This window comes from Scophthalmus maximus, chromosome 10 (genome assembly GCF_022379125.1).
Source record: "Scophthalmus maximus strain ysfricsl-2021 chromosome 10, ASM2237912v1, whole genome shotgun sequence".
NCBI lineage: Eukaryota > Metazoa > Chordata > Actinopteri > Pleuronectiformes > Scophthalmidae > Scophthalmus > Scophthalmus maximus.
In genome coordinates, this window is record NC_061524.1 from 20,366,278 (window position 1) to 20,381,177 (window position 14,900).

At 45.9% G+C, this 14,900-nt stretch overlaps 1 protein-coding gene across 2 annotated transcripts; it reads left to right on the forward strand.

Annotated features, from left to right (window-relative positions):
* Positions 1 to 2,213: 2,213 nt before the first annotated feature.
* creb3l4 (cAMP responsive element binding protein 3-like 4) lies at positions 2,214 to 11,470 on the forward strand. 2 transcript variants are annotated; one of them, XM_047335095.1, is made up of 11 exons: positions 2,214 to 2,605; positions 3,651 to 3,800; positions 3,896 to 4,145; positions 5,338 to 5,429; positions 5,513 to 5,602; positions 5,797 to 5,903; positions 6,495 to 6,563; positions 7,457 to 7,541; positions 7,737 to 7,830; positions 8,221 to 10,208; positions 10,356 to 11,470. In XM_047335095.1, exons 2-10 carry the CDS (start codon positions 3,654 to 3,656, stop codon positions 8,568 to 8,570), a joined length of 1,284 nt encoding a protein of 427 aa, XP_047191051.1. In that variant the 5' UTR covers positions 2,214 to 2,605; positions 3,651 to 3,653; the 3' UTR covers positions 8,571 to 10,208; positions 10,356 to 11,470. The 2 variants fall into 2 exon arrangements, with proteins under 2 accessions (XP_047191051.1, XP_047191052.1); XM_047335096.1 differs by lacking the exon at positions 2,214 to 2,605 and adding an exon at positions 2,651 to 2,707.
* Positions 11,471 to 14,900: the final 3,430 nt, after the last annotated feature.

Here is a 14,900-nt window from a genome sequence, read left to right on the forward strand (position 1 = left end):
GTGAGTAGACGTGAGTAGACGTGAGTAGACGTGAGTAGATGTGAGTAGACGTGAGTAGATAGATGTGAGTAGACGTGAGTAGACATGAGTAGACGTAGTAGACGTGAGTAGACGTGAGTAGATGTGAGTAGACGTGAGTAGACATGATAGATAGATATGAGTAGACGTGAGTAGACGTGAGTAGACGCAGTAGACGTGAGTAGACGTGAGTAGACGTGAGTAGACGTGAGTAGACGTGAGTAGACGTGAGTAGAAGTGAGTAGACGTGAGTAGACGTGAGTAGACGTGAGTAGATGTGAGTAGACGTGAGTAGATGTGAGTAGACGTGAGTAGACGTGAGTAGACGTGAGTAGACGTGAGTAGACGTAGTAGACGTGAGTAGACGTGAGTAGACGTGAGTAGACATGAGTAGACGTAGTAGACGTGAGTAGACGTGAGTAGACGTGAGTAGACGTGAGTAGACGTAGTAGACGTGAGTAGACGTGAGTAGACGTGAGTAGACATGAGTAGACGTAGTAGACGTGAGTAGACGTGAGTAGACGTGAGTAGACGTAGTAGACGTGAGTAGACGTGAGTAGACGTGAGTAGACGTGAGTAGACGTAGTAGACGTGAGTAGACGTGAGTAGATGTGAGTAGATGTGAGTAGATAGATGTGAGTAGACGTGAGTAGACGTAGTAGACGTGAGTAGACGTGAGTAGACGTGAGTAGATAGATGTGAGTAGACGTGAGTAGACGTGAGTAGACGTAGTAGACGTGAGTAGAAGCGAGTAGAAGTGAGTAGACGTGAGTAGATGTGAGTAGATGTGAGTAGACGTGAGTAGACGTGAGTAGACGTGAGTAGACGTGAGTAGACGTGAGTAGAAGTGAGTAGACCTGAGTAGACCTGAGTAGACGTAGTAGACGTGAGTAGACGTGAGTAGACGTGAGTAGAAGTGAGTAGACGTGAGTAGACGTGAGTAGACGTGAGTAGACGTGAGTAGACGTAGTAGACGTGAGTAGACGTGAGTAGACGTAGTAGACGTGAGTAGACGTGAGTAGACGTAGTAGACGTAGTAGACGTGAGTAGACGTGAGTAGACGTGAGTAGACGTGAGTAGATGTGAGTAGATGTGAGTAGATAGATGTGAGTAGACGTGAGTAGACGCAGTAGACGTGAGTAGACGTGAGTAGATGTGAGTAGATGTGAGTAGATAGATGTGAGTAGACGTGAGTAGACGTAGTAGACGTGAGTAGACGTGAGTAGATGTGAGTAGATGTGAGTAGATAGATGTGAGTAGACGTGAGTAGACGCAGTAGACGTGAGTAGACGTGAGTAGACGTGAGTAGATAGACGTGAGTAGACGTAGTAGACGTGAGTAGACGTGAGTAGACGTAGTAGACGTAGTAGACGTGAGTAGAGGTGAGTAGACGTGAGTAGACGTAGTAGACGTGAGTAGACGTGAGTAGACGTGAGTAGACGTAGTAGACGTGAGTAGACGTGAGTAGACGTGATTAGACGTGAGTAGACGTGAGTAGTGCTATGGAGTAGCGACGGAGTGAAGTTGAGGGAAACTTACGAGAGCTCAGAGCACACGGTCAGCTTGAATGGCCAGCGAACTCAAATTGCCGGCGAACCCAGCTACTGTTGGAATGTATTGAGGGAGCGCTGAGGGCGCTATTCTGTATTGAGTCTTTACCTCAGTCACTGATATACGCTCATTATACCACAGTTAAGGGGGTCGCCGAACAACGCCCCCTAACTGTGGAATAATGAGCGTATACCACGACCTGTCGTGAGCTATTGGTTAAATGAACACAGTTGTGGACAAAATGTTCAATTTCTGTGAATAAGTTCCTCTAAATATTACACACTGTAACTTTAAATAATCACAGATTCTGACTTTTTTTGGATCAATAACTTTACAAACGGAACGTTTTTAGAGCCACAATTTATTTATCACATGTTAATATTTACATTCGTTCTATATCTGTGTGTTGTAATCGAGGGTTAGATGAGCTGTTCCGTCTATTTAGAAAAACACACGGACATTTTTGATTTGAGATTCAGACGAAGAAGAAGAAGAAGAAGAAGGAGGAGGAAGTGCAGGAGGAGGTCGAATCCCTTCCCGGCCTCTGATTGGCGCACCCTCTCATTTTATCCTAATCTTATCCAATCACCATACTTCCTGTCTGAACATAACCAATCAGAGGGCAGGGAAGGGGCGGGTCCGACGCTCCGACTCCGACTCGTCGTGGAAGTTGGACCCGGACGCGGACACGCAGCGGCCGGTCGGTCGGTTTCTCGCCTGACGCTGGTCCCGGAGGAGAGCAGCAGATTGTCGGTGCCGTCGGCCGCAGAGGAGGCCGCTCCGCGATGGAGAACCGGAGACCGTGAGACCAGAACCACCTGCCCGCTCACACAGGGAGTGTTCCCGGGGAACTTTGCTCCCGTTGATCCGGTTCCGCCAGGACCAGGTACCGGACCAGGACCAGGACCAGGACCAGGTACCCGACCAGGACCAGGACCAGGAACAGGAACAGGAACAGGACCAGGACCAGGACCAGGTACCGGACCAGGACCAGGTACCGGACCAGGACCAGGACCAGGACCAGGACCAGGACCAGGTACCGGACCAGGAACAGGAACAGGACCAGGACCAGGAACAGGACCAGGACCAGGACCAGGACCAGGAACAGGAACAGGACCAGGACCAGGAACAGGACCAGGTACCGGACCAGGACCAGGACAAGGACCAGGCCTGTGAACTGACAGCTGGTTAAACACAAACAGTTTGATCAGCTTCACGTTGTCGATTGTTTCTCAATCAAACTAAAGACTGAGCAGCTTTAATTTGAACACATTTACTCTTTATTAAATCTGAAATAAATCGGTGGTAAACATAAAACACATACAACCACAACAAATAAACACTAGGGGATCAGAATATAGACAGAAATCATAAATCAATTTGTAAGAAAAAAAAGTCATAGTGGTACAGAGATTCAGGGGTTCTAATAGCTTTGTCTGTTTTTATAAACTTAAAATTGACCTGACGTAAATTAATTAAAAAAAAGAATGGATTTAAAAAAATAACACATGTTCACTTGTTTCTGAGCGAACAAGAATGAAGAACTTTATAATTATATTTTTAAAAAAAATGTCCCAAATGTGGCTCCGTAAAAAAGTGCAACACTTCACTCTGCATTGTACAAAGTGTCACGGATTTTGAAAGCGTTGTACTAAAGTACAATACTTGACTAAATGTACTATACTGTACTATAATGTACTGGGTACTGTAATGTACTGTACTTTAATGTACTGTTAGGAGCAAAATGTATTGTCCTGTAATATACTGTACTTTGAGGTACTGTTCATTACATTACAGTACTGAGTCCATTAAAGTACAATACATCGCAGTACAGTACAATGGTGTGAGAACCTGAATAACGTCTGAAAGCAGAGAAAGAAAACTGGAAACACGTTTAGCAGCTTATCAGGTTTCTATTCAGTCAGACTGGTCCTGTGTGTGTGTGTGTGTGTGTGTGTGTGTGTGTGTGTGTGTGTCTCCACCAGGATATCCTCCTTCTGTCTTGCGTCGCCAGGGTTTGTTTACTTTCTCTCACTTCACTCTCAGAAATCACACACGTGTTTTGTGAATGTGTTCTTCAGGCGATGGATGCAGAGAGCGGCGAGCTGTTGTTTCTCGGCGGCGGCGTGGCGGCAGACAGCTGGCAGCTGGACGCTCCGCTCTCCTGCTCTGAGCTGGTCTACGGCGGCTCGGAGAAACCCCTGCAGGACTGGGCGGTGGACCCCGACTGTGTGAGTTAACGATTTGCAGCCCGTTTTTTTTTTTATCAAAAGTTTAAAAGTGTCAAATATTTTCTGAAATGCTCTCCGCTGACGATCCGTCTCAGGCGACGGCAAATTGCGACAGCGAGTCGGAGGACGTGCTGCACGCCGTCGATCCGAACGAGGTGTTTCCCAACGGACCGCCAGCGGACCCCTCGTCTGAGAGCGACAGCGGCGTCTCTGAGGAGCCAGTCGTCGAGAGTCCCGTCGCCGTGGCGACAGAGGCGACCGTCTACCAGGTGGTTTATGACATCAGCGGGCTGCGAGGTGTGAAGGCTGAACCTGGACGAGAGAACGTCATCTCCATAGAGCTTGGTGAGGACACGGTTCTTATCACTGATGTTTGTTCACGTGTTCATGTCTCTGATCACTTTGCTTCTCATGAGTTATTTGATGATATGAAAACGCGGCTGAGACGTCGTGATTGACAGCTGACACTGACTCACGATTGGTCCGGAGCATGTGTGTGGGCGGGGACTTGACAGCACAGCTCCGCTCCACGATCACTACTGCACTTGACGTCACCAGCACAAGATGGTGGAGACGTGTCCTCATCCTTATATACAGTCACCGATCGTCTTTATATACAGTCACTGATCGTCTTTATATACAGTCAGTGATCGTCTTTATATACAGTCACCGATCGTCTTTATATACAGTCACTGATCGTCTTTATATACAGTCAGTGATCGTCTTTATATACAGTCAGTGATCGTCTTCATATACAGTCACTGATCGTCTTTATATACAGTCACTGATCGTCTTTATATACAGTCAGTGATCGTCTTTATATACAGTCAGTGATCGTCTTTATATACAGTCAGTGATCGTCTTTATATACAGTCACTGATCGTCTTTATATACAGTCAGTGATCGTCTTTATATACAGTCAGTGATCGTCTTCATATACAGTCACCGATCGTCTTTATATACAGTCACTGATCGTCTTTATATACAGTCAGTGATCGTCTTTATATACAGTCAGTGATCGTCTTTATATACAGGCAGTGATCGTCTTTATATACAGTCAGTGATCGTCGTCTTTATATACAGTCAGTGATCGTCTTTATATACAGGCAGTGATCGTCTTTATATACAGTCAGTGATCGTCTTTATATACAGTCAGTGATCGTCTTTATATACAGTCAGTGATCGTCTTTATATACAGTCAGTGATCATCTTTATATACAGTCACTGATCGTCTTTATATACAGTCAGTGATCATCTTTATATACAGTCACTAATCGTCTTTATATACAGTCAGTGATCGTCTTCATATACAGTCTCTGATCGTCTTTATATACAGTCAGTGATCGTCTTTATATACAGTCACTGATCATCTTTATATACAGTCACCGATCGTCTTTATATACAGTCACCGATCGTCTTTATATACAGTCACTGATCATCTTTATATACAGTCACTGATCATCTTTATATACAGTGACTGATCGTCTTTATATACAGTGACTGATCGTGCGTCTCCTTCACTTCCTGTCGTCCACAGACGAGTGGAGTTCCCAGATGTTGTTTTCAGACTCGTGCATCGTGAGCGAGCTGCCGCTGGTCGCCGCCCCTCTGAGCACCGACGACGACCTGGTGAGACTTCCTGTCTGACGGGCGTTTGGTTCACGTGACGGTCGGAGCTGTGAGGTCTGATTCTTCTTCTTCTACTGTTGCAGCTGAACCCGGATCTCCAGCTGACGGAGGAGGAGCAGAAGCTGCTGAACCAGGAAGGAGTTTCTCTGCCCAACAACCTTCCTCTCACCAAGGTCCGACGAGTCAGTCTGTTCGACCCCAATATTCAATGATTCATTCATTTTTTCAAATTATTTTTTATGAATATCAAGCAATTACAGCGAAACTTTCAGTGACGGTAATTCGGCAGCTCAATTAACCGTATATCAAATTCGACTATGATCGAAGTAATCGACGGATTTTGATCAAACCTTTATATTGTTTGCAGGCCGAGGAACGAGTCTTGAAGAAAGTTCGGAGGAAAATCCGCAACAAGCAGTCCGCTCAGGACAGCCGCCGCCGGAGGAAGGAGTACGTGGACGGACTGGAGAGCAGGTATGCGACCAACGGCCGTTTGACGGATTCATGCGTTACACAATATGAACGTTCGTAGAGAATCGGCGCTCGATCGCTCCTCAAGATCTAGTCAAGGAAAAAGAAGACGTGAAGACGTTGGGGGGCAAGATGGGGCGGCTGAAAATCTCAGGGTGGCAACACCAAAACCAAAAGCCATAACTGAATTTCAGGAATTCTATTTTACGTTTGTTACCTTGGTTATTAAATACTCTTCTTACCTTCTTACCTTCATTTGGGTCCTGCTCCTTTAAGCCCGTGACACTTAGACCGAACTATACTATTGAACTATTATCAAAAATATACTTCACAATTGAACCCTTTGATGCAGACAATCACACCAGTGATCCCTGCAACATGTCTGTAATAAAACATTCTTTAATCTTAATTATATTCATCAAGGGTTTCGATTGGAACAGAAGTGCGTTCAACAAGAAACCCCCAGACAAAGACTTGTTGTGAATGTCGTTTTTGACACATGGTCTTTTCAAAAGTGGTAAAATTAGAAATAGCATAGTGACAAACCACAGGTCACATCACAAGTGTGTGTGTGTGTGTGTGTGTTCTCAACAGGGCGGCAGCGTGCTCAGCACAGAACAAGGAGCTGCAGAGGACCGTGGAGCAGCTGGAGAAACACAACATGTACGATCGCCTCGTCACCATTGATTATTGAGACGTCTCGCAGATGATTTCAAAATCGGACCCTTTCAGTTTTCTTCTCCGTCCGGTCGGTGGCTGTCGATTGACCCTCAGGGATCTCGTTGAGGTGGCGAGTGAAGCCGAGCAGCAGAGGGCGCTGTCGTCTTCTTTTGTTGTCGATTCAGATGTACCACCTGATAAACGGACTTATCGAGTCGTTAACGTGTCGGTCAGATAGTTGGACTCTTCCTGGGTCGTTTATAAATGTCAACCGGGGGAGGCCACCAGATTAATTGCTTATGAGGTTGTTGTTTTTTTGTCCTAGTATTTTATTGCTGCCAATGACATACAGCAAATCAGTACAAAGTCGTTTTTTTTCTTCTGTTTTACTTTCCAATCACACAATTCTCAACCCCATCCCCTCTTTCTATTCTTCTTAGTTCTGTAAGGTTTTGTCAGACAGCAAGCAAAAGAGTAGATGAGTGTAAAAAAACAAAAAAACAACAAGCTTATGGGGTTTATTGCATAATTGTTTTTATGCATCTTTGCGCTATCCGCCTGAAATTTGCGTCTTTTTTAATTGACTTTGTATGTGATGTCATCGCACCACAAAATGGTTTGGTGTGAGATGTTCAGATGAATATTAACCTAACGTGTCCTCTGGAGTCAGGAGGTGTTTAGCGTAGCCCAGGGTAAAGACTGGTAGCAGGGGGACTAAAGACTGCTGGCCCGACTCTGACTCTGTCGTCAGTTCAACGACAGGCCGACCACGTGGACTCGACTCTCGCGTCGCTCAAAGTCGCGTTCGGCGCCAACGCACCATACGTCTGGCGATCTGGGCCTTTGACGGGACGACGCATAAAGTTGATGTAACCGGACTGTGACTGGTTTTCCAGGTCTCTGCTGTCTCAGCTGCGACGGCTTCAGTCTCTGATCAAACAGACGGTCAGCAAGGGAGCCCAGACCAGCACCTGCTTACTGGTAGGAAACACACTGTGTGTGTGTGTGTGTGTGTGTGTGTGTGTGTGTGTGTGTCTGTCTGTCTGTCTGTCTGTCATCTTTAACAGGTGAGTACAACATACTAACAAAGAGTACAGAAAAAAAATATCAAAATACACAACCATTGTCGGACTGTTACCAAAGAAGAGGTGTGTGTGTGTGTGTGTGTTCTGTCAGATCATCCTGGTCTCTCTGGGTCTGATCATCATGCCAAGTTTCAGTCCGTTCCGCCGCAACACGTCTGTGGACGACGACTACAGACCAGTCGGAGGTTTGTACCTTTATCACTTCCTGACGGTGTTTTTTTTTAATCCACTGTCACGCAGAATGAGCCACGTCTATAAAAATATAATTAATTCTTCTTCTTCTTCTTTGAGACTAATCTGAGAATTTTATTGACTTTCTGGTGAAGTTTAGAAATGTGAAAACCAGCAGGAAATCAGTCTGACAGTGCTAAGTCACGAGTAGACATTTTGCACGACTCCCGTGAACTTCCCCGTTTGAGTGGAAATATTTGAACGTGAGAGAAAGGTTTCACGTGACGGCGAAGTGGCGTTATAATTAGAGATAATTGAGATTCTCCCGACCCGACGTCACTGCCGTCCGCGTCCAAAGGAGACAACAGACTTTTAAGTGCAATGTTCTTCTTCTATCTTTCCAGTTATGTCCAGAAACATCCTGACGGACCCGTCCTCGTCCTCGTCCTCGTCCTCGTCCCAGCCGGCAACAGACGAGGTCGAGAGTCCGGCTGCTCAGCCCGACTCCATGTCACCACCTGCTGCTGATGCCAGCCAATCAGGACGCCCGCAGGGGGCTGCGGCCCACCCCCGAGAGCCAATAGAAGACCCTGTACACCCAGGTGTTGATGGTACGGCCCGGGAGGGGAGCCATAAAGGAAACGGCTCAGCTCTTGTTGCCGGGCAGACTGAACCGCCGGACCTCGGCCGGAGGTCAGCGGCAGGAAGAGGAAGCCGCGATCCGGCCAAACCGGGACACGCCGACGAGATGTAGACAGACGCTTCCAGCTGCAAGAGCTGAGCTGAACTTCAGAGCGAATGGAGGTAGTGTCGGGGCATAGTCACGGTGGCTGAGGGCGACTGTGTGGCGCTGTAAACACATGACCAGCAAGGAAGGGGCGCTCTGATTGATCTGTGCTGATTAGCTTCAGCAGATATCTGTCGGAAAACAGTTTTGATCGGAAACAGTGAGACAAGCATGGCTGCCCGGTTTCATTTTGATCTCAGAGGAAGGAAGTCCAGCTCCAAACCAGAGCCACAGTCAAACCTGTTGTGATCCTCGCTTCAAGGAACAGTTCACACTTTTTAACAACATGCTGATTCTCCGAAAATCTGTACGACTCCTGTTCCTGCACGTCAATGTTCGTCTTCAGTTGTCCTCAGGTTTGGATGGATCCTGTTGAATGACAGTGATTTCATTGTGCTCACATTTTTTTGTTTTGATTTTTTGATTGATTCAGATATTTTTTTAATTTTAGCTGAACTGACTGTTTTACAAAACGACAAATTAAATCCTCAAAGCATCCTGGCTTTGTAACTGAGTTTGATTACGATTTTTATTCCTCTTCACTACGAAGCGGCGTTGTATCATCACGTGTCCAGGTGGAGGTCGGCTCAGGTTGTTCTCCCATGTTGCGTTCACACACATCGACCTCTGCTGGGCGCCTCCAGCACTGGGGGATTCGGTGACGTTGAACTACGGAGGAAAAGTCCGTGATGCACTGCTTTGTTTTAGTTTTTATGAATAATGTTAAACACTTCGGACATGAATCATTGAAAGGAATTTTAAATTAGACGCAAAGAAAAAAAGAATCTATATTCAAAGGTCCCCCTGAGTTATTGAATATCTGCTTCCTTAAATGGATAATACTTATTTATTTGTTCCATTAACAGGATGAAAACTTGTCATTGTGTAACTCTGTGTCCTGGCGCTATGTGGCTCAGATAAAACCTGGTTTAAATAGTGTGGATCAGATTAAACCTGGTGTAACGTGGCTCAGATTAAACCTGGTGTAACGTGGCTCAGATTAAACCTGGTGTAACTAATGTGGCTCAGATTAAACCTGGAGTAAGTAATGTGGCTCAGATTAAACCTGGTGTAACGTGGATCAGATTAAACCTGGTGTAAGTAATGTGGTTCAAATTAAACCTGGTGTAACGTGGATCAGATTAAACCTGGTGTAAGTAATGTGGCTCAGATTAAACCTGGTGTAACGGGGATCAGATTTAACCTGGTGTAAGTAATGTGGCTCAGATTAAACCTGGTGTAAGTAATGTGGCTCAGATTAAACCTGGTGTAACGGGGATCAGATTAAACCTGGTGTAACGGGGATCAGATTAAACCTGGTGTAACGTGGCTCAGATTAAACCTGGTGTAACTAATGTGGCTCAGATTAAACCTGGTGTAAGTAATGTGGCTCAGATTAAACCTGGTGTAACGTGGATCAGATTAAACCTGGTGTAACGTGGATCAGATTAAACCTGGTGTAAGCAATGTGGTTCAAATTAAACCTGGTGTAACGTGGATCAGATTAAACCTGTTGTAAGTAATGTGGCTCAGATTAAACCTGGTGTAACGGGGATCAGATTTAACCCGGTGTAACGGGGATCATGTCCATGTGGGAGTTACTGGGTAAGAAGCTGTGGTCCTGTATATTTATATTATATTTATATTTATCATTTTACTTTATGGTGAAGTTCAAAGGATCAAAGGCATGCTGTGACATCATCATTCTGTCGCCCGAACACACTGTCACACTGCATTCTGAACTTCACTCAGCAGGTGGCGTACAGACTGGAGCAACAGAAAGCGTCAGACATATGTCAACAAGGATCCAGGAATAGTTAACAAGTTAACAATGGACAGCAATTCGATAGCGTGGTTCGACATGGTGGATGTGGAAGTGCATGACTCCGATGACCTGTTGAAGGCTGAACTCGAGCAGGCAGAACAAGATCTTGCGAGTCAGGCTAAGAGGGTCAGTGAGCTCACCACTGAGCTGGGAATGAAGACCAAAGAGAAGCAGAAATGGTTCAACGCAGCTGGAGAGGCTCACCTTGATGTGATGGTCAGTGAACTCACCACCATGTTGGACATGGAGACTGAAAAGAACAAGTCTCTGTCAGAGCAGGTTGAGCAACTGTCGTCAGAGCTGCAGACGGAGCGGAACTGGAGCCTGGAGACGATAGACCAGATGGAGAAACAACACCACTACCATCAGCAGGAACTTCTGGAGGCAAAACAGTGCAATGCAGTTCAGGTGGCCCACCTTCACGAATTTGTGGGCCTGCAAAAATCCAACTTCGACCTCAATTACAAGCTCCAGTATGAGAAGAACCTCAATAGAGCTCTTCAAAGAGAAGCAGCCAGACTCTCTACTGACCTGGAGACAGAGATTAAGAAGAATAATGATCTCTCAAGACTGGGAGAGTCTGTTCAAGCTAAGCTACAGAAGGAGTGGACCTGGAAGTTGGAGCTGATCGATCATCTCCAGGCTCTGAAAGAGGCCAACGTCGAGACAGAGGATCCTGAAAGCAACCAACCCTGAGATCCTCACCAAGATCCAGGCTGAGTAGGACGCAACAGCAGGAGGAGTCAACGACCAACCAAGACGTCTACATCTCATGGCGTCAGCGACTTCCACCAGTAACAGCTGTACGTCGCAGGGTGGCACAATGATGGAATAAGACATTAATGTAATTTAAAAAAAGGTTTTGTGTGTAGCTGCGTAATGATCAGTGTCACGTGTGATGATGTGTAAAAAGGGCAGGATTGTTGAAAACAAAATGTTCAAGTTTAGGAAAAGTAGGTTTGACAAGTATTAGAACTATAAAGTTTGGTCATTATGTATTTTGTACAAACTGGAATAAACGTTCAAAGTCTTTCATCAAGAATTTTTTCTGCTCAATAATTCAACATAAGTTGCCTGAATCTTAGGCCGATATTGTCTGTCTGTTATTTATTCATATATATATATATATATATATTAAACATGGTTACCCTGATAACTTGAACAACACTTTTAGAACTCTGAAGTTCAAAGGATCAAAGGCTTGATGTGACACCATCATTCTGTCAGGTATACGCACACACTTCAAATAGTCGGACAGTACACAAACTCTAGACATTTGTCAACAAGAATCCAGGTATAGTTAACAACAAGGGCCGGTGCTACGATACCTAGGTGCGACATTGTGGAGGTGCATGACTCCGACGTTGTGTCGTTGAGGGCTGAACTCGAGCAGGCAGAACGACATCTTGCCTGTCAGGTGAAGAGGGTCAGTGAACTCACCACCGAGCTGGAGATGGAGACCAAAGAGTGCCTGTCAGAGCAGGTTGAGCAACTGATAGCTGAGCTGCAGAAGGAGCAGATCAGGAGTCTGGAGCAGAGTGACCAGATGGAGGAACTGAAAAAGCTTCGAAAGCAAAACAGGTCAACGCAGCTCGGGGTAGCTCACCTTCCAAAACTTGTGGGCCTGCAAAAGACCAACTTTGACCTCAATAACAAGCTCAAGTTTGAGAAGAACCTCAATGACACTCCAGCAGTCTCTCTATAGCTGGAGACAGAGATTAAGAAGATTGAATATCTGTCAAAACAGGAAGAGTATCTTAGGGGAGAGGGAGTGGACCTGGGGACTGGAGATGATGGACCAGATGAAGAAACAAAAAGAAAGCCCATCAGCAGGACCTTCTGGAGGCAAAACAGGTCAACGCAGCTCAGGTGACCCACCTTCACGAATTTGTGGACCTGCAAAAATCCAACTTTGACCTCAAACACAAGCTCAAGATTGAGAAGAACCTCAACAGAACTCTTGAAAGAGAAGCAGCCCGACTCTCTACTCAGCTGGAGACAGAGATTAAGGAGAATAATGATCTCTCGAGACTGGGAGAGTCTGTTCGAGCTAAGCTGCAGAAGGAGTGGACCTGGAAGTTGGAGCTGATCGATCATCTCCAGGCTCTGAAACAGGTCAACGTCGAGACAGAGGATCCTGAAAGCAACCAACCCTGAGATCCTCACCAAGATCCAGGCTGAGTAGGACGCAACGGCAGGAGGAGTCAACGACCAACCAAGACGTCTACATCTCAGGGCGTCAGCGACTTCCACCAGTAACAGCTGTACGTCGCAGGGTGGCACAATGATGGAATAAGACATTAATGTAATTTAAAAAAAAGTTCTGTGTGTACCTCAGTGTCACGTGTGATGATGTGTAAAAAGGCCAGGTCAAGTTTAGGAAAAGTAGGTTTGACAATTATTAGACCTATAAAGTTTGGTCATTATGTATTTTGTATAAACTGGAATAAACGTTCAACGTCTTTCATCAGCTCTTTCTGCCAGATTTATTTTCCCCTTACATTTTCTTATTTTCTCCTGAGTATAAAGATCTAAGGACACGGGGGGAATTTCCATGTGGGAGTTACTGGATAAGAAACTGTGGTTCTGTATATTTTCTCATGTAATTATACTCCTTGAGTCATATACTTAATGTCCAATCATAACACTCTCCCTTAGCTTCATCACTTTCACAGCAGGTCTGAGGTTCTTCACAGTCAGATGATCGTCCTTGTGTCCTTGTACACCTGGTCAATAATTCAACATAAGTCGCCTGAATCTTAGGCCGATATTGTCTCTCTGATATTTATTCATACATACATATACATATATATATATATGTATGTATATATATTACACATGGTTACCCTGATTTGAAGAGAAACCAAAGTGTACAAAGGTTACCATGGTAACTTGAACCAGAATTTTAGAACTCTGAAGTTCAAAGGATCAAAGGCTTGATGTGACATCATCAGTCTGTCAGGTACATATTGGACCTGCACACGCTGTCAGACTGTATTCTGAACTTCACTCAGCAGGTGGCGTACAGACTTGAGTGACAGAAAGCGTCAGACAATCTTCAAATCGTCAGACATTCATCAACAAGAATCCAGGAATAGTAAACGAGTTAACAACAATGGCCGGTGCTGCGATACCGTGGTACAACATGCTGCATGACTCAGACGTGGAGGTGTTGAGGGCTGAACTCCAGCAGGCAGAACAAGATCTCACCTGTCAGGTGAAGAGGGTCAGTGAGCTCACTACCGAGCTGGACATGGACACTCAAAAGAGCCAGTCTCTGTCAGGGCAGGTTGAGCAACTGACAGCTGAGCTGCAGAGGGAGTGGACCTGGAGACTGGAGATGATATATCAGATGGAGAGACAAAAAGACGCCCATTGGGAGGAACTTCGTCAGGCAAAACAGGTCAACGCAAATGTAGAGGTTCACCTTGTTGACAAGGCGAGTGAGCTCACCACCCAGGTGGACATGGAGACAGACCAGAACCTGAGCAAGGTTGAGCAACTGACGGCTGAGCTGCAGAAGGAGCAGATCAGGGGTCTGGAGAAGAGTGACCAGATGGAGAAACTGAAATACTCCCTTTGGCAGCAGCTCCTGAAAGCAAAACAGGTCAACGCAGCTCAGGTGGCTCATGTTCCAAAATTTGTGGGCCTGCAAAAATCCAACTTCAACCTCATTCACAAGCTGAAGATTGAGAAGAACCTCAATGGAACTCTTGAAAGAGAAGCAGCCAGACTCTCTACTCAGCTGGAGACAGAGATCAAAAAGATTGAAACTCTGTCAAAACAGGAGGAGTATTTCACCGCCGAGCTGCAGAGGGAGCGGACCTGGAGACTGGAGATGATATATCAGATGGAGAAACTGAAAGTCGCCCATCAGCAGGAACTTCTGGAGGCGAAACAGGTGAACGCAGCCGGAGAAGCTCACCTTGTTCAGAGGGTCCGTGAGCTCACCACCGAACTGGAGATGGAGACCAAAGAGAACAAGTCTCTGTCAGAGCAGGTTGAGCAACTGACAGCTGAGCTGCAGGTGGAGCAGACCAGGAGTCTGGAGCAGAGTGACCAGATGGAGGAACTGAAAGACGCCCTTCGGCAGCAGCTCCTGAAAGCTAAACAGGTCAACGCAGCCCGGGTGGCTCAACTTCACAAATTTGTGGACCTGCAAAAGACCAACTTTGACCTCAATAACAAGCTCAAGATTGAGAAGAACCTCAATGGAGCTCTTGAAAGAGAAGCAGCCAGACTCTCTACTCAGCTGGAGAAAGAGATTAACAAGATTGAATCTCTGTCAAAACAGGAAGAGTATTTCACCGCCGAGCTGCAGAGGGAGTGGACCTGGAGACTGGAGATGATAATCCGGATGGAGAAACAAAACAGCTCCCAACAGCAGGAACTTCTGGAGGCAAAACAGGCCAACGCAGCTCGGGTGACCCACCTTCACGAATTCGTGGACCTGCAAAATTCCAACGTCGATC